General features: G+C 37.8%; 1 protein-coding gene across 1 annotated transcript; it reads left to right on the top strand.

The window, feature by feature from the left end:
• The first annotated feature begins 15,434 nt into the window (after positions 1–15,434).
• On the top strand, positions 15,435–19,846 carry LOC135587713 (uncharacterized). Its single transcript, XM_065079410.1, has 6 exons — positions 15,435–15,616; positions 15,719–15,761; positions 15,924–16,007; positions 16,132–16,321; positions 18,025–18,292; positions 19,458–19,846. Exons 1-6 carry the CDS (start codon positions 15,551–15,553, stop codon positions 19,671–19,673), a joined length of 867 nt encoding a protein of 288 aa, XP_064935482.1. The 5' UTR covers positions 15,435–15,550; the 3' UTR covers positions 19,674–19,846.
• Positions 19,847–26,187: the final 6,341 nt, after the last annotated feature.

A 26,187-nucleotide genomic window follows, 5' to 3' on the forward strand; every position in this document is an offset into this window, starting at 1 on the left:
AGGAAGATCCTCATACGAGTCTTCCAATACATGTAATCCGATCCATTAAACATAGGTGGACGTGTAATAGAATGACCCTCATGTATGCCGGAGTAAGCCATCTCTCTTGGGTATTAAACCAAGTATGAGAGTGAGCCTAGCTCTGATAATAATTGTTAGGATTGGAGTGGCACTAAGAGGGGGGGGGTGAATTAGTGTAGGGGATTAAAACTTGTAAGTTTAAAAATGAATTCATAAATACGAGGAGATTTCGTTTCGATAGTAACTTGAGTAGATGAAAACCAAAAGCTAGCAGTAGTGTAAATAATAATTTCAGGAAAGTAAGAACTCACACATTCAAGGAACACACCAATTTAAAGTGGTTCGGTCAAAATGACCTACATCCACTTGCGAAGCCTTCTTCGAAGAGGCTCCCAACTTCCACTAGCAAATCACTTTGAAGGGGAAGGACAAATACCCCTCTTACAACCTTTTACAGTGGTTTACACTCTTACAAATTTTCAACGAGAAAGAATGAGGTGAACTCTCAAGCAATTGAAAACAAGACTTTGCTAAGGCTTTTTTTTTTTCTTAATCTATTGCTTCTCAAAGTTGTATTCTCTGCTGAGAATTAAGGGGTATTTACAGGCCCCAAGAGGATTCAAATTTGGCCCTAAAGTTTAAATTTTCTTGGGTTCCCGATGCTGGCGGTGCCACCGCTTGTTAGTGTCTGACACTGACAGTGTACTGGCGGTGCCACCGCCGGACATCTCGGGTGCTAGGCGGTGCCACCGCCTAGTCCGATGGTACCACCTCCCAATCCTCAGGTTATGGGCGGTGCCACCACCCGGTCCTACGGGTCACTAGATGGGCTTCAAATCTGGCCCAAACTAGGTAATATCGGGCCCAATTGGCCCCTAACCAAGATATAGGATTATCCCTTAACCCTAACCCTAATTACATGCAAACTATGCAATTGAAAACATAGTCCTAAGCAAGTTTTCAATCGGTAAACGTCGAGTCTCCTTCCGGCGAGCTTTCCAATGATCTTCCGATGGACTTCCGATACACCCTCGGATTTCTTCCGGCGAACTCCCAGCAGGCTCCCGATCTTATGGCGAGTTCAGTAAGTAGCTGAGCCTTCTCGGTGATCTCCGCGAACCTCCGACGATTTCTTCGGTGGACTTCCGAAAACTCCGACAAGTCCTCGATTTCTTCTCGGTTGGTTCCGGCAGCATCTTCAACGAATCTTCGGACTCTCGAACACCCATCGAACTTGACTCCGGTATCTTTGCTTTATGTTTTCAGGCTATCGTAGTTAATCCTGCACACTTAACTTAATAATATGGATTAGATCAATTAATCCATCAATTGATTTCATCATCAAAATCTGAGATTCAACATATGTCACTAGTAACCTGAGGATATGGTATGCTTGGTCGAGTCCCTCGAGGGTATATCATCAAATCAGGCTCATCTTGTAACGATGGTGTTGACTTAACCTGATATCATGATTGGTTGAGTCCCTCATGACTATAGTGGTACGAAAGTCGAACAAGATGAGAAATAAGAGTTGTGATCGGTAAGAGTTGCCTACCTTTTGGGCTTAGTGTGATTGGCCGAGTCCATCAAAGTTACATTAAGACGCTGATTGGATCCCGATCCCTATTATAAGTATGTCAGAGACTTCCGTTTTATGTGCTGAGGGTATCGCGTGACTCGCTAGTAAAATAGTGTAAGCATATTAAGATAGAAGTCCATATCTTGATTGTTTATTTTTTACAAAATCTACATGTTATTTATTTCTGCTGCATCTTTATTTTCAGAAATATGTCGCTTTCAAATCCCTTACGTGTTATACTTGATGTCAACCGCTTCACTGGTCCAAATTATACGGATTGGCTCCGCAACTTGAGAATTATTCTCACGGTAGAGAAAATTACGTACGTCCTTGATACAATGATGTATATGCTCAAGGAAGGGGCAAGGTAGGATGAGATTACTCGCTACATGAAGTATATGGATGAATCCACTCTTGGTCAGTGTTATATATTGGGCTCCATGACTCCTGAGTTACAAAGACAGTATGAAAAGATGGATGTCTAATCCATTCTCCTACATGTCCGAAACTGTTTGAGGAATAGAGAAGGACTCAGCGATATAAGATATCCAAGAGCCTCTTCCACACTAGGATGACTGAGGGGATACTTATTCAGAACCATGTCATAAAGATGATTGAGTGGATAGAGAAACTCACAGGTCTAGGAATGGTCCTAGAGGATAACCTATGTATGGATCTTGTGCTTCAGTCCCTACCAGATTCCTTTTCATAGTTTATAATGAATTTTAATATGAACAAGCTTGAGATGACTCTCACTGAGCTCCTCAATATGTTGAGGGAGGCAAAAAGCACTATAAAAAAGAGAAGCCAGTTCCCTAACCTAGTGAGACCAGAAAGAAAAGGAAAGCAGAAAAGTCCCTTAAAAAGGGCAAGGGCAAGGGCAAGGGTAGACTGAGTAAAGCAAAGGTTGCTAAGAAAGACCCGGCAAAGGATAAAGGTCAATGTTTCCACTATGGTAAAGATGGGCACTAGAAGAGAAACTGCAAAGAGTACCTTGTAGAGAGGGCAAAATAGAAGCTTGGAAAAGCTTCAAGTACATTCAAGATCAGTCTCCATTTGTTAGACTCTTATGATAACACATGAGTATTGGATACCGGTTGTGCTTATCATATTTATAATTCGTTACAGGTTCAGACAAAACCTAAGAGACTGGTGAGAGGCGTGATGGACCTCAAGATAGGCAATGGAGTATAAGTTACTATAGTAGTTGTTGGCGAGGTCACCCTACATCTGCCTGGTGGAGCTATTATTGCATTGGATGCATGCTATTTTGTTCCTTCTATTATCAAAAATATTATTTTCATTTCATATTTGATAATTAGTGTATATAAATTAGTGTTTAAGAATAATCATTGTTCAATATTATTAGATGATGGGATCATGAGAGGAATATTGCATAATGGTTTGTTTATGCTAGACACTATTCCACATATTATGAATGTAAATGTGTCTAAGAGAAAACAAGATGAGGTGAACAATGCATACTAGTGGCATTGTAGGCTAGGTCACATCAATGAGGGAAGGATCCAAAAGTTGCTAAAGGATGGATATCTAGATCCATTCGACTATGAGTCATATGCAACTTGCGAGCCTTACCTTCGTGGAAAACTGACAAACTCTCCTTTTAATGGAACTAGAGAGAGAGCCACTAAGCTGTTGGAACTCATACATAGTGATATATGTGGACCCATGTCAACTCATGCAATAGGTGGTTACTCTTACGTTATTACTTTTACTGATGATTTCTCAAGGTATGGGCATGTGTACTTGATGAAGTACAAGTTTGAGATATTTAAAAAATTCAGAGAGTATAAGAATGAAGTGGAGAACCAGATTGAAAAGAGTATCAAGACTCTTCGATCAGATCGAGGAGATGAGTACTTAAGTATAGAGTTCACCAAGTTCTTTAAGGGCCATTAGATTCTATCCTAATGGACACCTCGTTAGACACCTCAGCTCAATGGTATATCTGAAAGGAGGAATCGTACACTATTAGACATGGTGCGGTCCATGATGATTTTCACTGACTTACCCATCTCATTCGGGAGATACGCCCTAAAGACCACAGCTTACATTCTGAATAAAGTTCCAACTAAATCAGTAGTGTCTACACCATATAAGATATGGAAAGGGAAAAAGATCAATCTTAAGGTTGTTAAGATTCTGGGCTGCCCTGCTCACATTAAAAGACACAACCCCGATAAGTTGGAATCGAGGACGGAGTGATGTAAGTTCGTGGGATACCCCAAGGAAACTTGTGGGTATTATTTCTATCATCCCGAGAACCAAAAGGTCTTTATAGCCAAGAGAGCGGTGTTCCTTGAGAAGGAACACATTCTTGGCGGAGATAGTGGGAGCATGATAGAATTGAGTAAGGTTGGAGAACCTAGCTCAAGCACTACTCCACAATCGAGTCTGTTCAAGTACCTAACACATAAGTTCCAATTTTACATAGGTCCGACAGAGTATCATATCCTCTTGAGAGGTATGTGGGACATATTAGAGGAGAAGATGTTGAGGATATTGATCATCAGACCTACGAGGAGGCTATTATGAGTATAGACTCTGGGAAGTGGGAAGAAGCCATGAATTCTAAGATGGATTCCATGTACTCCAACATAATTTGGAACCTAGTTGATACACCCAAGGGTATTATACCCATCGGTTGAAAGTGGATCTTCAAGAAGAAGATTAGAGTTGAATAGTGCACTTCTAGGTCTATAAGTCCAGTATCAAAGAGTATTGTACACTTCTAGGTCTATAAGTCTGGTATCATCCTTGGTGTCTTAAGTCTAAGGACCAGATATACCACTAGGATGATGAAATCGTTGTTTGACAATGAGGTATCATCAACCATCCAGCATTCCGTGAGCGGATCAATCAGTGAACTCATCTCTAATGAGCACCTTGTCCCCACATGAGTAACTATGAGACCAGCCACCTCCATCATATAGACAAGTGTATAACACACCAGTCTATCCGGTCATCTTGATGTCCCGCTCGAGTGACTTATGACCTTGATTATTTGTGGCTTATGTTTAAAGGCGAATCTGTCTCATTATCATGATCTCATCATGATCTGGTTCCTATTGCACAAATCCATTTACATTACAATACATGCAATAGATAATATAAAGTGAAAAAAATATCAAATAAAATAATAAGTAAAAAGAGTGTGTTTCATGTTACATGTGTCATCACTTACATGATTAGCTTGCAGGGCACCTATGACTAGCATCAGTCACAAGGGGCATTAAAATCACTCACATATTCCCTTTTTCTCGGTCATCTGGTGTAGGCGACCATCATCTATTTATCCCTGGTAGGTGCCAGCCCTAACAAACGGTGCCCTTGTAGTCATTTGTTAGAACCCTTGCAGATTCTAAACTTGGGATTGATCTCTTTAGGGGATCGGCCTCCTTGGAACTCTATAGGGGTTCCTCCCTCCAAGTTGCTGCTCAAAGGCTGCAAAAAAGATTCATCTATTACTTATGAAAAGAGGAGGAATACATGGCTATTTATAAGGCTTCTAAACCCTAACTGCTAATAGGACTCCTACTCAAGACTCCTACTTCTAACCAACTCCTAATAGGACTTCTACTCAAGACTCTTATTCCTTTACAACTCCTAATTCTTCTCTAAGAAACAACCTCCTAACCCTAGCCGACCTCTTCACCTTTTTAATAGGGTTCAGTTTAGGTAGGTTTTACATGAATGTCCTTCTTAATTAGGACTCTCCTAGCTTGAGTCCTAACAGACCCGCCCTCTTCAAATCAGCCTTGTCTTTGAGGCTGACGATTCATGAATTTTGGGAATTTGATCTTCAAGTCGTCATAGTTCTCCCAAGTGGTATCTTTTGTTAGTAGGTTCACCCACTAGATTAGCACTTCAGTAGTGGGTCATCGTCGTCGAGTCACGATCCGTCAATCAATAATGCCACTTGGCTAGGTCTGAAGTTCTCCTTGGGTAGTCATATTTGGTGGGTGGCTTTGGGCTGTCTCCAAGCACCTATTTACAACTTCCGTTTGGCCGTCGATTTATGGGTGATATGCCGTACTCCTTTTCAATTTAGTATCCTGTATATAGAATAACTTTGTCTAAAATATGCTCGTGAAGCAAGTAGAATTTATCATAAGCACAATGTGTCCCTTATAGTGCAATTCTTTTGAGTCTTAATTGTAATGAGCCACGGAGCTTGGTGCTTCCTCTAATTTTTTTATGATCTTACTAGTCTCCGAATCTTCCTGTCATTTTCTCTTAATATCTTTAAGGAAGTCACTAGTCAAAAGTGAAATGGCCAAAAATTCAGCTTGCTTAAGTAGCCATGAAAGCGCATCCGTAACAACATTCTCTTTTCTCTTTTTATAAGTTATTTCATAATCATATCCATGAAGCTTTGTTACCCATTTTTGCTACACGGGGGAAGATATCTTTTGCTCCAAGAAATATTTTAGGCTTTTATGGTCGATCTTGATTTGAAAGCATCGCCCGATCAAGTACGATCTCCACCTCGTTGCTGCGTGCATAATAACGAGCATCTTCTTATCATATGTTGACATGTTTTGATGGGAGGGAAACAATGCCTTGCTAGTGTATGTGAGTGGTTGACCATCTTGCATGAGAATGTTTCCAATTCTGACTCTAGATGCATCGGCCTCAATGATGAAGGGTCGGTTGAAATCTGGTAGCGCTAGCACTGGCATCGTTGTCATGGCTGCCTTACGTTTGTTGAAGGTAGCAGAGGCTTTGTCAGACCATTGGAAGGTATTATTTTTCAGTAGAGAAGTGAGTGGTGCACTGATCTTTCCATAGTTTTTCATAAACTTGATGTTGTAGCTTGTTAAACCAATAAATCCATGTAGCAATTTTATGTTCATCGGGGTCGGCTAGTTCTGCAATGCTTCTATTTTGGAGGGGTCCACCATCACACCTTCCTCTGATATGATATGCCCAAGATATTCCATCTTTTTTTGAAGAAAGCAAAAATTCATAGTGGCCATTATGTGTTCGAAAGGTGGTTTTCGGTATGCCTTTTTCACACACTCGTATTTGATGAAACCCGGATCGAAGGTCCAGCTTTATGAAGATTTGTGCTCTCTTTCATCTAGCAATTAATCTACTACTAGAATAGGGTATTTATCCTTGATAGTTATGTTGGGAAAATCTTTGGGGGCGACATCACATGCACAGCGGAAGAACAAGAAAACAAAATCCCCGATTCCTAAAGAGATGTTCGTCGTCGTGCGAAGCTTGGTGCAAAGAAAACAAAATCCGTCGACATCTCGATGCATCTTCATGCATCGCGATCGTCCGTCTCGTGGGTCCTACTATCGCATCCACGCTCCCGCTGCGCCTCCTCATGAGGTTACAACTTAATCATAAACACGTAGGCCCGACAATAAACGAGAAATATAATGGAGGCTCACAGACCCCAATAATAATAATCACAAGTACACACATCACACGGTCCATAATCATCCCACACATCATACATCATATGTATAAATAATCATCATCATGTAGGACTACTAGATAATAATAAAAATAATAATCAACTAAACCTTTTAATTAATTAGTATTTTATGAAATCAAGGACATATAAGGAATTTCTTAATTCCTAAGGGTATTTTTATAATTTAGATAAAAGACAGAAATTGGAATTTCTCAAATTCCGAGGGTCAAAACTATCTTTTGCTCAGAAAACCCTAATGCCCTCATACTCCCCTGTTGCTGTTGTTGCTGCCGCCGCCTCCGCCACCCTACCGGCGGTGGGCTGTGCGGCAGAGGGCGAGGTCGCTGCCCTCGCCTACAAGCGGCACGCTCACTGGCGGCGCTGCCCCTGTAGTTGGGCGTCCCCGCGGGCGCCGCCGCCTCCTGCGGGCGGGCGCCCCTGTGGGCATCGTCCCCTCCGCAGGCGATGTTGCCTCGTCGGGCGGCTGCCCCTGTTGGGTTTTTGCCCACGGGAGCAACGACCACAGGCGTCGCTGCCCTGTGGCGCATCGCCACGCGAGAGCAGCGGCCGCAGGTGCCGTTGCCCTTACGGCTGCTGCAGCAGGCTGCCTACCTACACGCAGATGGCAGTGCTGCCATCTACGATGGTAGTGAGGGCAGCAACAGTTGCTGCTCTTTTCCGCTTTTGCGTCAACGATTTTAACGTCAAAAGCTTCTCCAAAACACAACACACGCAGTTTAAAACCAATCTATCGCACGAACAACTTGGCTCTGATACCACTATTGGAAAAATCTTTGGGGGCGACATCACATGCGTAGCGAAAGGACAAGAAAACAAAATCCCCAATTCCCAAAGAGATGTTCGTCATCGTGTGAAGATTGGTGCGCAAAATCTGCGAAACTGAAAAACTGCGTATTAGAGTAGATTGTGTTACCTAGGGAGATTGTATATCCCTGTTTCCTTGCAGATCCTTAGGAGGGGGTGAAGGAGGTCAAGCGTCCTCCTCTCTAGCGGTGATCCACATAGCAGGGCTGCAACGATGCTCCTCAAAACTCCTGGCCTGCTTTGAGGTAGAGAGGGGAAGGAGAATAGCAGAGGTAAGCAAAGGCTCTAGCCTATGAGGCTCTGAATCTCTCCTATTTATAGAGGTCCCATGTCAAACCCTAATGGATCCTCGCATAGTGGGTATTGGATCTGCATCCAATAACCCAAGCCTTTTAGATTAGTGGATCTCTATCCAATAATCTCTTATGGGCTCTTATTGGATCTCGTCCATGTGATCTAATAATTCAAAGGCTTATTGGATATCCAATAAGACAAGGGCTCCATTGGATATCTCATATCCGAACCTCTACTCATCGCAATGCCTACCATATGTGTGTGACCCTCTAGGCCTAATATCGAGCTGGCCGTGAGTCATACCTGTCAGAACTCCTTCTAACTCAGTGAATTATTATCTCTGTAATAAGTTACTTGACTCATCGACTACGGACGTACTAGGCCACTACGCTGTAGTCCCTAGATGATACTGGGGAATCTAATTCATTGGACTTGTCTATCCTCAGTTACCATGTACCTATAGTCTCTCATCCATCTAATATCCCAAAGACCGTATATCGAGCATAGTGCTGTCAGACCCATATGGTTTCTACTCGAGTCTCGCTCTAATCGGATTCTCCCGAAGAACTCTTTCTCTCTCAACCCGAATGACCCTGGTCAAGGACTTGTCTGAGTAAGAACACATGAGATATTCCTCTCATGACGTCGAGAGTGGATGATCCTCTATCGACACTCAATAGCCCTTATAAGGTCGACTACCACTCCCAATGACCAGCTGTACTAGATCTGGGACATCCAAACCTATAAGTCTAGTATCAAAGAGTGGAGCACTCATACAAGACATCATTGATGTCTCAAGTCTAAGGACCAGATATGCCAATAGGACTACGAAATCGTTGTCTGACAATAAGGCATCATCAACCATCCAGCATTCCGTAAGCGGATCAATCAGTGAACTCATTCTCTAATGAGCACCTGCACTGTATCCCTAGTGTCCCTACAGGAGCAGCTATGAGACCTGTTGCATCAATCATATAGACGGGTATACAGCACACCAGTCTTGTAACATCCCATTAATTCCACATCGGAAGTGGGCAATGTGTATGATTGGCTTATATGGGCCTAATGAGTGTACTATGTTAACTCCCACTTAAGCATTTTGGTCCATGGTTGAAGGACCAAAATAGAGTTATTGGCTAGTTGGCTCATCAGACTTGGGTCGTGACATTTGGTATCAGAGCCGACCTAGCATTTGGGCAAGGCATTTGGTATCAGAGCCGACCTAGCATTTGGGCAGGGTGAAAGGGCTCGAGTAGGAAAGGGCTACCCGTGGGAGTCATTAACTCCCGCTTAAGCATTTTGGTCCATGGTTGAAGGATCAAAATGGAGTTATTGGCCAGTTGGTTCATTAGACTTGGGTCGTGACATTTGGTATCAGAGCCGACCTAGCATTTGGGCAGGGTGAGAGGGCTCGAGTAGGAAAGGGCTATCCGTGGGAGTCATTTACTCTCGCTTAAGCATTTTGGTCCGTGGTTGAAGGACTAAAATGGAGTTATTGGCCAGTTGGCTCATCAGACTTGGGTCGTGACATTTGGTATCAGAGCCGACCTAGCATTTGGGCAAGGTGAGAGGGCTCGAGTAAGAAAGGGCTAGGGATATTGTAACATCCCATTAGTCCCACATCAGAAGTGGGCAATGTGTATGATTGGCTTATATGGGCCTGATGAGTGTACTACATTAACTCCCGCTTAAGCATTTTGGTCCGTGGTTGAAGGTCACGGACCAAAATGGAGTTATTGGCCAGTTGGCTCATCAGACTCGGGTCGTGACAAGTCTGTCCGGTTATCACGATGTCCCTATGATCTGATTCCCATTGCACAAATACAAGACATCACAATATATATATGCATATATGCAATAGTTATAAAGTGATACATGCCAAAATATAATAAGCAAAAAGATTATGTATCAAGTCACATGTGCCATCACTCACGTGATTGGCTTGCTGGGCACCTATGACTAGTAGGTTATGCCATTGAGAGCTCGATAATCAATGCATGTTCACCATGTTGCGTCCTTCTTACGTACAAGTAGCACCGATGAAGAGTAGAGGTTGCAACTTGGCTGAATAACTCTTGTTTCATGCATCTATTTGACAATCCTTTCTATTTCATCTTTTTGGAGATGTAGATACTGATATGGCCGAGTATTTGTTGGAGGTTTGCCTGAAAGAATCGTTATATAATGATCATGCCGACGGGTAAGAGGTAGGTTGTGCGGTTTGTCAAATATATCTGAAAATTCAGCAAGAAAAGGAAGTAGGTTTGGATCTTCAAATTCTATTGGCTCTCCCTTAGTTTGCTGCTCAAGTTGTACCAAAAAGCCGCTGCATGCTTTATGCAAAACCGTCTCTATTTGTTGTGTGCAAATCATCATTACGTCACCCCCATGTTTCCCGTGCAGTATCACCTATTTCTCCTTACTGTAAAATTTCATAATTAGTTGTAGAAAATTCCAAAAAATATCACCTAGTGTCGTCAACCATTTAATTCTGAGCATGGCCTCATGATCATCAAGAGGGAGGAGGAAGAAATATGCAATTATCTCTTGGTCCTGCAGCAAAAGTTTCACTCACGGGTGCCTACGATCATACTTCAAAATCCATCCGTCGGTGACCTTAATGTCAAACCTGCTGCAATTCTTGATAGATAAGGCCATTCGGATAGTAGCCTTATTGTTTAGGAAGTTATTAGTACTGCCCGTGTTGATGAGAACAGTGATCGGTTGTTGTTTGAGAAGGCCTCCAACTTTCATCGTTTGCAGGCTTGAGTAGTTGGCTAGTGCATGTACCGTAACTTCGGTCGGTTGTGGCTCTTCTTCTACATCTTCTTTTTCATGCTCAAGGCTCTCTTCTGAATGTTCAATGACCTCTTCTTCTTTTGGTTCAATCATAAGAAGTCTCCCTTTACTACAGCGATGCTCACGGCTCTATGACTCGTTGCAATGCCAATATAACCCCTTCGCATATCGCTCCCGAAGCTCTTCTCTTGTCAACCTCTTTGGTGCAGGGACTCGGTCGATAGTAGGGGGGCTGAGGGCTTTAGTATTGCTAATCAAGGAGTGACCCTAGTCCTTCGAGCTTCATGGTTCAATCGCTCCTCTTGATGTCATGCGAAAGAGATGGCTGCCATAAGCGTATACGGTTGTCGCGCTTTAACTTCTCCCCGAATCTCCGGCTTCAAGCCCTCAATGAAGGTCCCCAATAGCTATTTTTGAGACCAATCATGAGTTTGATTAGATAACTTTTTAAACCTGATTTGGTACTCTTGAATGGTGGAGGTTTGTCGGATCTTTGCTAGTTGTCCATTAATGTTCTCATAATCGGTTGGTCTAAAGCAGATCAGCAGTTCTTCTTTGAATTGTCACCATGAGAGGACTCCATAAGTGTATTCAAACCAGTCAAACCACTGTATGGCATCCCTTTCAAGATGTATAGCTGTAATTTTCACCATAGATGCGTCTGTGGTTTTGTGGTACCAAAAATATCACTCCGCGTGCGAGATCCAACCAATCCGGTCTCCTTCTTCCCATCTAAGGAAGTCCACCCTTATGCATGGATAGTTGAGGTTGGTCATAGAGCCTCCCCTTCCTTGGAAGTCATCTCTTCGGGCTTGGTGCGATTGGTTAGAGCTCTCTCCTTGATGTGATTTCATCGGGCTTAGTGGTCGGCCCAAACTGAGTTCAGTTAAGAAAGTCCGAATCTTATCCTTTATTCGCGCCTCCAAGGCTTCGAATTTAGCATTGATTGCCTCCTTAGATGTCATAATATATGTCTCCAAATCTGTGATGTTAAGATCCCTCTTTTGTTATCGGGTTAAAGGCATGTATAGGTTGAGAGAAGTGATGATCGAAAGGGTTGGTGGATTGATGGATGTAGGCTGCTGGTTAGGCTTGTTTTGTTGCTGTTTTGGGTGCAGTTTGAGGGTGTGGTTTGGTAGAGTTTTAGAGCTATGGATGAAAGTTTTAGATCTGTGGTAGATGGCAGCAAAGGTTTGATAGAAATCAATGGAAATTTATTACAGAATTGTGCTGTCTTGTAAGAGCAGAATTATCGTCGAAGAAACAGTGGTTTCTAGATGAAATTTTCACCAAAAATTTGAGAGATTTGAGGAGGGAATTGACAGCAATATCTTAGTTTATATGATAGTAAGGATGTCCAATTTAATTAAGAAAATTTTGGCAGTAACAACAAGAAAATTGGTGCAAGTTACGATAGCAGAATTCTCGTCGAAAAATTTTAACAATTTACGATGAAAATTTGCATCAACACAAAATCATTTTTAGAGATGAATTTCTCAATAGATCAACCTTAGATGGAAGCCAAGATAATCTATGAAGTGTATAAGAAATTTCATTCAAAAGAGATTGTAATAGATGGGTTAAGGTAACAATATGCGATTGTAATTTTCTGCAGCACAGATTTTCAAGTATAGTAGATTGGGCGTAAAAGATCAGTAGTTTATATTGAGAATTTTTTGATAAAAATAAAGGAAAATCTACTGTTAGGAAGTGTCAAAGCTATCATAAAAATTTCATAGAGATTTGGACAGAAAAAACATTGTATCAAGATCAAACAAACAGTGCTATGCGGTTGAAATTTTACAGTGCAGATTTTCAAGTATAGCAGAATAGATGTAAAAGATCAATAGTTTATATTGAGAATTTTTTGACAAAATTAAAGGGAAATCTGCTATTAGGAAGTGTCAAAGATGTCATAAAAATTTCATAAAAATTTGGATAGAAAAAATATAATAACAAGATCAAATAGACGATGCTATGCGGTTGGAATTCTACAATGTATCTTTCATCGTAGAGATGAAAACTTTGTGATGAAAAGTTTATGCAGCAATATAGGAACAATTTTTTTTTTGGATTTTAGAATAAGGATAACTAAATTACAGCAGCAGTAAGGTAGGAAACCAGAACCTGTTGCAATTCACGGGGAGATCAAAGGATGATTCGCGGTGGTGGAGATGACGGTGGAATTTGGTGACGATCATTTAAGCAATTGTGGGAATTACTTTGGGCGACTGTGGAGGGTTGATGGATGGCTATGGAAGGGCAGCGAGATGCCAAGAATGTTGCTATGATACCAGGTGTTAGAACCCTTGTAGATTCTAAACTTGGGGTTGATCTCTTTAGGGGATCAGACTCCTTGGAACTCTATAGGGGTTCCTCCCTCCAAGTTGCTACTTAAAGGCTGCAGAAAAGATTCATCTATTGCTTATGAAAAGAGGAGGAATACATGACTATTTATAAGAATTCTAAATCCTAACTCCTAATAGGACTCCTACTCAAGACTCCTATTTCTAACCAACTCATAATAGGACTTCTACTCAAGACTATTATTCCTTTACAACTCCTAATTCTTCTCTAAGAAATAACCTCCTAACCCTAGCCGACCTCTTCACCTTTTTAATAGGGGTCGATTTAGGTAAGTTTTACATGAATGTCCTTCTCAATTATGACTCTTCTAGTTAGAGTCCTAACATAATCCTTTGATGACAATGCGCCATAAGGAAATGTACCAACCAATAGTCGATATAAATGAGCCCTTGAAGGATGTACGAGTCCACCCTAATCAACTATCAACCTCTCTCCATCGTGCTCAAGTATAAAAGTCAACCCCTAAAGCCTAAATGTGGGATATAAAAACTTCTACTATTCCCACTCCATAACTAATTTTACTATCGGAGGTGTTGGGTCGAAAATTCTCCCGACACTAACCGCTTGTGTAGGGGTCTCGATAAAATAAAGACCGGCCCGTCTCCAAAGTCCTAGGGAAGCCTAGACTATCTCAGTCCAATGTAGAGTCCACATCAGGTGAACAAGTAATACATCGTGATTATATCTGTCGAGCCTTCCCCCACTCCAACTATCCGTCATAATTGCCACACGAGTGTTTAGGATGAATTTATATCTTCATAACAGAATGGAGCTGTGTTGACTCCCCAGGGTGCTCCCCAGGGTGCCTTTGGAGTTGGTCGAGGAATATCATTAGAAGTTTTTACAATTGATCAAAGAAACCTGACTTTAGGCTATTGAAAGCATAGATTACCTACCAAGTTTCATCATTGAACTTGATGATGTAATTTGGTAACGGCTTATCATCATCATTCAACTCCATCAACTTCAACTTCATGATAGTCTGCCAATGACTTGTCATCACCATGTACGATAGATAGTATGACTGTAGCAACCATCTTTAGATATTGGTTGTTGATGAAATAAAGCTTAAATCCCCTTACCATTTGCTCTAATGTTATTGAGGTTAATGGAAGGTGATAAAATCACCATTTGACGTTCTCTCTTAGAGTGGTCAAGAAAGCTTGACACGTGAGGGTATTAGAAGTGGCGTATAAGATCATTTATGTTCTAAATACTATCGCATGTTCTATAAGATCATGCTTCTATCGAAGGCCTGCGAGTTAGAGAGACGAAAAAGACTCCTCTTATACATTCAGATAAGAGAAGATTAATTTTAGAGATCAAACCGATCATATTCTTTCCTTTACCGGATCTCACATCTCATATTATCAAGGTGTTTAATGATTTCTTTAAATTGTTCATATGCAAGATAGGACTTGTTTTATCAGGTGAATGTGCATTAGATTCGAGAAATCATTGGATCATTATCTTCCTTTGAAAACAGTTACAACATTAACTCGGTCATTGGCGTGATCAACCATGAATTCTCAAAGGTAAGAACTTCTAGATGTGGCTCATGAACTATCGGATTGTGTGGAACCCTCAGCCTCTTATCAGCTGGTTTCATCATCCGTATCCTCTTCGGTCAGTCGAACCTTATCTTTGCTCTCAGTAGTCCTAAGATGCAAAATCATGTTCCCAATCCACTGCTTCAGTATAAAACCAGCCGTTGGGTGTTACCCTACTCCCCCGACTGCCAAACATTTCCATCTCATTCAACAAAGGATAGCAGCTGCGATGTTGATCGTAAACTTCTTCTCGTTCCAATGTAGCTCTAATAATGTATATTTATTATTGATTAATTTTTATCGAAGTGTTGGGCGACGCTTGTATCCAAGAATAGAAGGATGACTAATTTGCAAGATAATGAAAACGATGACGCTTGTATGCGATTGAACCTCTCTTTCTAAATAGTCTCCTCCATCATGGGTCAGACTTAAGCTAGTTCTGATGAAAACGAGACACGTAAAATTACACTGTGGAACTCCCAGACATGTAAAATATCTGACTCGTTTAGGCTAATAACCTAATACGAAAGGCGTGTCATTTACGCGCGATTGGGCTGGGGGTATTGGAAGGGAAGAAATAAAATGTGACCACCCAAAAAAACCAGCACCAACTCTGAGGGAAGAGGGCAAAGCTCGGAGAAGAGAGACGGGAAAGAAGAGAAGATGATGTCAGGTTACACCTCCATCGACAACCAGAAGGTCTCCGGCTCCGTCCCTGCTGCTGCTCCTGTACGTGATTCTACCATCTCTTCTGGATCGACCGATCTCTTCCAGATCTATCGATATGACAATCCTGCATCCCCTCCTCGTTGATTGATTTGTATTTTGCAGGTCGTCTCTGGCCCCGATCGCATTACTACTGTCAGATTCACAGGTAATGATTAGGGTTCGCTGCATCCCGGTTCCTTTCGATTTGCATTTGGATCTCGCATTCTTTTTTCTTTTTTCTTATTTTGACGTCTCTCTTTTTTGAGGAAAAAATATGTTAAAATTTTTTCTCTAAATTAAATTCTTGCGTCTTTTGGTGATGTTGCAGAGTCCAATCTCCAGACTTTTCCACCTTCTTCCGAGACCCATGGCAAGCTATCCGCAGTTTTCCGCCCACCTTCTGATGCCGATGGTTTTCCCTCGATTCCTTTCGATCACCCGCCTTTTTATTTTCACTTAATTGCTTCCGTTTCATTCATATCATTTATCCACTTTCGATCTGGATCTGGGATTAATGACTGCTATAACATTCGCAGACACCTTCTCGAAGCCGGCTGCAGGGGGATCGAGCGAGCCCCAGCCGACCGGGTGGATGCAATCATTCACGGTGAGCGCTTATAAACCCTACTTCGATGTCGATACCGCGGACGTGGTGGAAAGGATCAGAGACTCCCTTTTCCCGTTCAGGGGGAACTTCACGGAGAAGACAGCAGACAACCCCGACTTGTATGTTTCCCGCCCCAGCCATCTTCGTGCTGCTGCGTTATACTATCTCTTGATTGTGTGATGTCTCATTTATTCACACGTGCATTCACCATGTGGAGCGATAAATTAAACCGTGATTGCCCCTTTTTTTTCATTTTGGACTGTTTATTTTCTTAGTGGGATATGAACTCTTAAGAACTTGCTACACCTTTCTTCCCTTAGTTGGATATGAGTTCTTAAGAACTTGATTGTCAAAATACAGATTCTACGAAGATGAATATTTGGTTTTAGGCTGTTTTGAAACATGATATATTGAAACATCAGGCTTTTGATGAAAGAAGGTTGCAGCTCTACATTTATTCTTTGCTTGTGCTGGAGCCCCTATAGATCTTGTTACTTGTTAGTAATTTGTTCCTAATGGACTTTGACCTATTTTCAAGCTATGAAGTTTAGACTGTAGATGGAAGGTTAGTTTATTCGTTCTAACAATTAACAAATTTACCTTCAGAAAATGAAGAGAAAGGGGAAGGGGGGAGGTAATCAAGAAAATGGTTTTAACAATGGAATGAGAGGGTATTTACAGACTTGTGAGGTTGTTATAGCTAGCGATGAGTCCATTTTTTCCTAATAATTTTGAATTTGGTGGCTTGAAAATGGCAATGTGGCAGTTATGGATAAAGGTGTAAGTAAATTATCTAGGTAAAATGGGAAGGTGATGTTTTGTTCTATAATTAAGATTCAAGGTTACTTTGTCATAATAATATATTTTGGATGATCAAATCAAGCTTGATTTAGGTCATTTGCATCAATTGCTATTCACTGAATTGACACAAGTAGTTATTAAAATAGGTAATTTGGACTAAAGTAGACTGTTCATAATAACAATTGATGCTTTGAATGATCAATTGAGTTGATTTATTGTGATTTGGTAATTGAGCTTAATTAGAAGATAAAACTTGAGAATCTCAAGAACTAACTGAGAAATTGATGTAATTGGTCATCAATTAAACTGGATTAAATCATGATGAATATGGACTGTCATAGCTTATGGATGAAGTATATAAAGTACCTGAATGCTGATTTATGACCTGGTTATGACAAACAAGGACAGAAAAGCTGAAATCCTATTTGATATTTTAAATTAGGATCATCATTGAAATTGATTTTATTCAAACAATATTTGTAGTTGTTCACATGGAGTTTTTGGCACTAATTAAAATATCTAACTATGGAAATTAGTGAAATTTCATTTAGAGGGTGTTTTCAACCTAACAGTGGTAATGTCTGTCATATGCAACCTCAAGTTGTCAAATATCTTGAATTTTGTATGATTTTTAAAAACATCTTGTTGTGTGTTACATACAGTGGGTCATTTGATCCTGACTTTTTGTACAATTCTCTTTTGTGCCTTTATTTTTGTTTCCTAATTGCCTATTCTGAAAATATGCTGAAGATTATGTAGTAATTCCTTTTAAGTTCCAGTTATGTATTAAATGATTCAGGTGTTTTAGTTCTCCAACTTGCTTGATACGTTGATCACTGATATTCCTAGGTGCGGCAACTGTGGAAAATTCTATCCTCATGGGATTAACTTAGTTTTTTTTTCCTTATCAGATGTATAAATTTGTCCATTAGTTATTCTGTGGTTATATCTGATGTTATAATAAATTATGTTTCACATGATAATGTTACGTTATTGTTTCTTTATTTCATGCCTCTGGCAGGTATGGACCTTTCTGGATATGCACGACTTTGATCTTTGTAGCAGCTGCAATTGGCACATTTGTCACATATGTGGCACACAAATTGCAGAAGAAAGAGTGGGATTATGACATTAACCTGGTTACTTGGTCTGCTGGTTTATTCTATGGTTATGTTACCTTTGTTCCTCTTGGTTTATACATTATTCTCAAGTACTTCTCGGTACCATCTGGCCTCATTCAACTTTGGTGTCTATATGGTTACTCTCTGTTCATATTCATTCCTGCCTCGGTAAGCTACATATTCATGTTATGTTTCTATTTTGTTTATCCTTGAACCTGTTTCTTAGCATGCTTTGCATAGAAGCTGTTTTCTTTGAGTGTGTATCTGCAAGCATTAATAGATATTGATTTTTTTTTGTGTTTCAATTTGGAATACGATATTTAGATTTGCACTTTGTACTTTGTACATGATTAAATTGGTTTCCATGTTTTTGAATTACAATTTGCATGAATTAGAACAGTCTACATATTTATTGGCCAAATAGGTTTCAGAAAAATATGCTATTATGCTGATTTTTTTTGGTCATCTGAAACATTTGCCAATCCATGGAAAGATAAATGCCAGCTAAAGTGCTGGTCATAGAATAATTCCTTGCTTCATAAAGTTAATGATCGTATTGATAGTTTATGACATGTGGATTAAGCTCATTATACAGCATTTGTTTTTGCAGGGTCATGTTGCTAATTCACAAACTTTGTAGTGTATGACTTGTTGGTTGTGGTAAAATCTTCAAATCGCGCTGTAAACCAGGCTCATATAACAATCAAATATTTGGTTCAATTTTGATTAAAAAAATGACATCATATTTGATCTTCAAATGATTTTACTCTTCCTTTTTTGTAAATGATGATGACACATTTTTTCTGTAATTCAGTCTTCATTGAACTATGGCTTAAGAAATAGCGCTGTATTTTTGTTGCAAGATTGTCATTTATATATTTTGTGGGGTCCAAGTTCAACCATATCATGCACTACACAAAAGCAATCATTTTACAAAAATGTGAGAATATGCTTTCTGGGAATATTTTGAAGTTTGAGAGAGAGAAAGAGAGAGTAAAGTGCATTCAGACCCACTATGAGCACATCCACAAATATTTGATGGAATCTCTAATTTCTGATACATATGGGTGTCAGTTTGAGCTGCAAGTCATTGTTTGTATGAAGCGAAATATAATTAAAACTTCATTGGTTGTGTGAGTCCATAACATAATCCTAAAAGCCAAAAGCAAGGGTTTCATTATAACATGATTGATTGTATTATACTTGCTGCATTTTTTTATAAGTACCGCTATATATTTCTAGCCTCTTTCTGTTAGTACCTTCCAAACAGTTCATGGTTGTGAAGATCAAACTTTGAAGTTATACAACATTGATCCCTATTGTATCTTTACAGTGTCTGTCTATCGTACCTGTGGAGATATTCAGATGGGTGATTGTTGGTGTTGCTGGATTCATGTCTGCTGCTTTTGTTGCCTTGAATCTTCGTTCACACATAAAATCTGCAGGTGAGAGGTGGTTTCTAATCGTTGCTGGAATATTCCTGTTGCAGTTGGCTCTTGCTGTAGTCCTCAAGCTCTACTTTTTCACCATAACAGTAGGAACAAAGTAAGCTCCCTTTTTACCCTTCTTTTGTGTAAGAATATAGCTGATAAAGGTCAATCTAGCTTCTCTAGTACAAACCACATTCTTTCAAGCCAGCAAGTGTATTATTTAGTTCATAAGTGCATTCGTTTTGCAATATTCAGTGCCCTAATTTATTGGTAGCTGAACGTTTTATTCTCACCATCACATTGCAGATTTAGATATCTTGATTGTGTTTCAGTATGACATGTAGTTTACTGTTGTCTCCTGAGTTGAAATTTCCGAGTTTCCGGAGAAGAATGCCAGCTTATTGTGTTCAATCCTTATTTTATCTGTCTTTGCTGTGGCTGACTAGTTTTTTATTGTATTACTGTTGCATCTGATTCGTGGTATCTCGCACTCCATTCATCTTGTTTTCCTCACCTAGATACACGTGGTTTGGACTTACAATGCAGCGCAATTGACAGACAAGAAATGGATATACAATAAGATGAATGTAAGTTGAAATTAAGTAAAAAACCGTTGCAGGTAGTAGTAGATCAAATGATTGATTTGTCTTACAACAATCTTTAGTATATTCTCGTATATAATATCATCTACTTGTAGATAATAAGCAAGAACATTACTTAAGCTTTTATCCTATCATTGTAGTTATAACATAACTTGTTTATAGTCTTTTCAGTAAAGGCATTAATAAATCAAGCATGTTCGAAGTTGTCGGAATAAATAAATCCACCCGTAATTGCATCATGCAAAGATTTACTTCAAATTTGCTTGTATCAGCTATAATTACGTAGAATACGCCCGCTGGCTTTTGGTCTGTCTGCCAGCCACTCCACGTTGTTTACAGGAATTTGTATGGGATAGGAGTATATATATATATATATATATATATATATATATATATATATATATATATATATAGCCCGATTTAAGTCAACAATAGATCGGACTTAAAATAATGCTAATAAAAATCAAATAATATTAATATAACATAAAAATATTTTTAAAATTAAATAAAATTATTATCAAAATAAAAAATATAAAGTGAATTAAAGTGAATTTGTGCTTGAAAACTTCAACTTGTGCCATATTTTCAATCTTGTCCACATTAAAGTGAATTTATAATCATTTGGGGGCAAACATCACTTAAGTATTATGAGAGGGAATTTTTGGATAATTAAGTTGCACTTTTTATCAATGTGATTATATTAGTTGTGTTTGTGTAATTTTATTTTTGAGACAAATGATGAAATCAACATTTAAGTCCAAGAGTTTACAATAAACTATTAAAGTCTTATTCAAATAAGGTCTTATTCAAAAACAGCATAATCTCTGTAAAAAATAATGGTCATATTAAAAAACAACCTAATTCCATTAAAAAATAATATAACTCATCATCTTCTTTTTTTTAAATTTTTTTAAGAAAACATTAGAAATGACGAACAAATACCTAATTATGACATTCTATTTTTTAAATATATAAAAATTATTATTATTATTATTATTATTATTATTAATTTTAGTATTTGAAAATTGAATATTATATTTTTTTATTTTACCCAATTTAAGATAAATTTACAGCCACTTTGAGCCAGAAACCACCTGAATATTATGAACGAAGATTTTAGGGAATTTTGTTTGAAGATTATATTATTTTTGAATGAGGTTACATTATTTTTATGATCGTCTAACTCATTTTTTTCAAAATTTTTTAAAATTTTAAGAAACCTTAGAAATAACTTGCAAAGGTCTAAATGCACTTTTTTTTTTTTTCAATTTTTAAGTCTTAAAATTGGCACTTTGTTATTTATTTCAATCTTTAAAAGCATGAAATTATATTATTTTTTATTTTTATCTAATTCAAGGTGAATTTGTAATTACTTCATGAGAAAAATTACTTGAATATAATCAAAGAAAGAAAATGAGAAAAAAAATTAAAAAAAGTGATTGAGGACACTTTTGCTATTTTGAAAAATAGAGTCTACGGCTATGGAAACAAAAATAATTATAATAATATATAATTATCAAAAATTTATGAGGATTTGTCAGTATAACATTGTAAATTGTATATATAAGGATCGCATTGTGACATTTGTATCCAAAGTGTTCACTTTTTTTAACGTAAAGCGATTGATTTCCCCCTTATTTCCACCCACCAAATTATTTTGCTTCTTAATTTCAAATCAAGATGAAAAACGTTTCGAAAAAAAAAGAAATTACACTATTCTTTTTCAGTATAGTCCTGGTCGAGCTATAACATTATTTTGCTAGATACATATAGGATAAATTATTATTATTCCTTAAATTTATGGTTATTTTTTTCACTTAACGTGGTAAAATTAGTTATTAATGGATTAATAACTTGACAGAATCTTACGATAATCATGTCTCGTATTAGATGTATATTTGATCACATGTAATGAACATAAGGTATTCGATAGGTAGAAGTAAAAAATTATATAGAAATACTATGTTAGTATCACTCTCAATATGAATGTCACGGTATTTATAACACTTTACTTCTTTTAAACTCATAATATATAGACATGATTATATATATATATATATATAATGTGATTTAACGTGAATTGATGTTGATAGAGTAATTTTGATTAATATTATCCCCAAACTAAAAGTACTTATAACACGATTCTAATTTAATGTAACACCAACCGCTTTGCATCCGGTATTTCAAATTTATACTATACAAACACACATATTAATGAGGTTTTGGTTATTTTTAATTTGTCAATAGTCATATGACCATATTTTTATTAGGATAAGAGCGGCACTAAGAGGGAGGGGGTTAAATTAGTACAGTGAAAAATTTTTCGATTTCATAAAATATTTCGTACGTTCGATGAAAATCGATTCGAAAAGATAGCAACTTGAACCATAAGAGAGCGTAAGCATAGTAAAAGCAAGATGAGGAGGAGAAGCAATTTGTAGTTAAAGTAAATTGCTTAAAACGAAATGCAAACAAGAATTTAGAGTGGTTCGGTCAATGTGACCTACATCCACTTTCGGATTCCTCCATTAACATCGACAAAAGCCTAGAAAATATTAAAAAGTATGTTTGAAGGTATATACAAGGTAAAAATTTTAAAGCTTCAAATTCTTCGACATGAATTTGAAACTCTTATGATGAAAAATTCTGAAACTATTACTGATTTCTTTTTAAAAGTCTTTTTTATTGTGAATTAAATGAGATCTTGTAGTGAAAACCTAAAAGATTAAATTGTAATAAAAAATATTTTATGAAGTTTATCTCTAAATTTGATAAGATTTCTATTACTATAGAATAAGCTAACGATACAAGTACATTGTTTATTGATAAATTAATAGGCTCTTTCTTAGTTCATGAATAAAAAGTAAATATATCTTTAGATGAAACTTCATAACATACTTTTCAAATGAAGATAGATAAGAAGAAGGATCAAATAAAAAATTCAAAAATCAAATCTTGGAAAGATCAAAATGGTAGAAGCCGCAGATGATCTGGTGCTCGAGGTAGGGGATAAGGCTGATCAGATGAGGGTTAGAGGAACTCTAATGAAGGAAATAAAGAAACCCATCAATATATTTGTTGAAAAAAAGTTGGACATATTGAAAAGGATTTTGGTACAAAAACAATAATCCAAATGTTCCTCTCTACTCTTATTGTAAAAAATATGATCATCTTGAAAAAAGATTGTTAGAACAAAACTCAAGCAAATTGTTATGAAGAAAATATTAGTGAAAATAAGATGAAGAAAATATGTTTTTTTATAGCATTTAATGAAGAATATTCTAGATCTATTTAGTTTTTAGATAGTGGATACAATAATTATATGACAGAGGATAAAAATTTATTTCAAAAACTTAATGATTCTATTAGATCTATAGTATAGATGGGAAATGATAATAAAGTTCAAGTGGAAGAAAAAAGAATAGTTGTTGTGAATATCAAATCTAGTAAAAGTTATTAATGATGTGATGTTTATTCCGGGTTTAAAACAAAATCTCTTTAGCATATGATAATTGTTGAGAAAAGATATTATGCTATTTTTTATGATGAAAAATGCTTGATTTATGATAAAAATTAAAAAATTGATAACAGTTGAATATCAAATTTTGATGATGAAATCAATTGATGAGTTTATGATCTAATCTACGTTTTGAGTGATGCAGGACTAACTTCGATCAGAAAAGGTAAATCGATGAAAGCAAAAGGAACCAGATGTTGGGCCGAAGTGAAACATGTCAGGAGATTAGACGTTGAGTCGGAGGATCGGTCGACATACCAATAGAAGGATTTCGTGCAATAAGTTCGGGCATCAAGCCGAAAGATCGGATATTGCGCCATGGAGATTGAAAATTGCGGGAGTCAACATACCGATTGGGTAATACGCCGAAGCCGAAGGATTGGACGAAGCGTCGGATGAACCAATGACATGCAGGACAATATATGATTCATGTTTGTAATCATGTGTCTAGATCAAGTTAGTTTAGGACTAATTGAGTCAGTTTTAGGATGAAATAATGTTAACTCAATTAGGGGCCAATTGGGCATGAATCAGGGTTGAATTAGTCCTATTGTTTGGCCCATTCAATGACCAATAGTAGGGTCTGGTGATAGTATCGCCTAGACTAGATGATGGTACTACCCAAACACAATCTCCCATACTATGTCAAGCAGTGGTACTGTTAGACTAGGCGATGGTACCACCCAGTGTCAGATTGACAGGTGGTGGTATTGCCTAGTATTGGCGGTGGTACCGCCAGTACCCTAAAAACCCGGGATGAGACCGATTTGGCTCCAAATTTAAATTTATTTAGGGCCTATAAATACCCCACTCATCCCTACTCGGTCAAGAGAAGAACTAAAACAAAAATAGTGTGAAAACTATACAGTAAATCCTTGAGAATTCCCCTATAGCTCTAAGTTTTGGTTTTAGTTTAAGAGAAGGGTGAGTGGCTTATAAAGGTTAACTCCTAAACCTATGAAAAGGAGAAAAGAATTATAAGTGTAGTTGATCTTCGCCCATTGGAATGAAAATCAGTAGTAGAAGTCGATAGCCTCGAGTGAAGAGGAATCAAGAGTGGACGTATGTCATGACAATCGAACCACTATAAATCTAGCGTACTCAGTTTGCATTTCTGTTTTGCTTTTCATTCTTATATTGTAAACTAATTTATTTGGTTACTACTCTCACTATGCTTACAAACGTGCTCTCTAAGTTTAAATGCTTTCCGATATGATTTCATCAAACGAAGTTTTCAAACCATCATTTTTACGAAAGCACTAATTCACCCCCCTCTTAGTATCAATTTCGGTCCTAACAGTTAGTATCAAAGCCAAGGGTTTTCTCATTTAGTTTAACACCCAAGAGAAATAGCTTTTACCGATAATGAAGAAGGTCTTTCTATCACTTGTCCTCCCATATTCAATAGGACGGACTACACGTATTGGAAAACTAGAATGAGAATTTTCTTACTTTCTATAGATTTTGATTTATGGAACATTGTTGAAAGCCGTTTTGAAAACTCTTCCAAACCAATGAACGAATGGAATGATTTGGAGAAGAAGACTTTCTCTTTGAATGCTAAAGCAATGAATGCTTCATTTTACGCTCTTGATAAAAATGAATTTAATCGAGTTTCTATATGCAAAACTACACATGAGATTTGACATATACTCGAAGTCACACACAAAGGCACAAGTATGGTTAAAGAGTCAAAAATTAATCTTTTGATTCATAGCTATGAGTTATTTCATATGAAACCAAGCAAGACCATTGGAGACATGTACACCCATTTTACGGATATCGTTAATGATCTAAAAGCACTTGATAAAAGTTTTTCTAATTTTGAACTTGTTAACAAGATATTAAGATCCCTTCCAAAAAGTTGGGATCCTAAAGTAACAATAGTACAAGAAGCAAAGAACCTAAATAACTTTCTGCTTGAAGAACTTATTGGGTCTTTGATGACCTACGAAAAGATATGTACTACACATGATGAACTTGAGAATAACCTTGCAAAGAATAGGAAGGACTTGACACTTAGAATAAAAGAAGACCACTCGAGCGAAAGCTCAAAGTGATGATGACATAGATCTCCTTACAAGTAAATTTAAAAAAATCATAAAACATGAAACTAAGAACAAAAATAAATTTAAAAAGAAAAAGTTGCCAAAAAAGAAAAAAATACTCAAGACGACTTGGGACAAATCAAGTACATCCAAAGACGAGGAGCTAACCAACAAAGACGAGGTGGCAAACTACGCCTTGATGACTTTCGACGATGAGGTATACAACTCAACTGAAATGTCTTTACCTTACGATGAATTACTAAATATTTTTCATAATTTATTTGATGATGTAAGCTAGTTGGTAAAAAATATAAGTTGTTAAAAAAGGATCATACTTCTCTTACTAGTGAATTTAAAAAATTAAAAAATGAGCATGGTAATTGCATATTAACTCCTTACACTAAATGTGAAGAATTAGATTCATGCAAAAAGGAAAATTTGTTATTACAACATGTTAGATAAATTT

The sequence above is a fragment of the Musa acuminata genome, chromosome BXJ1-8, assembly GCF_036884655.1.
Source record: "Musa acuminata AAA Group cultivar baxijiao chromosome BXJ1-8, Cavendish_Baxijiao_AAA, whole genome shotgun sequence".
NCBI classification, from domain to species: Eukaryota; Viridiplantae; Streptophyta; class Magnoliopsida; order Zingiberales; family Musaceae; genus Musa; species Musa acuminata.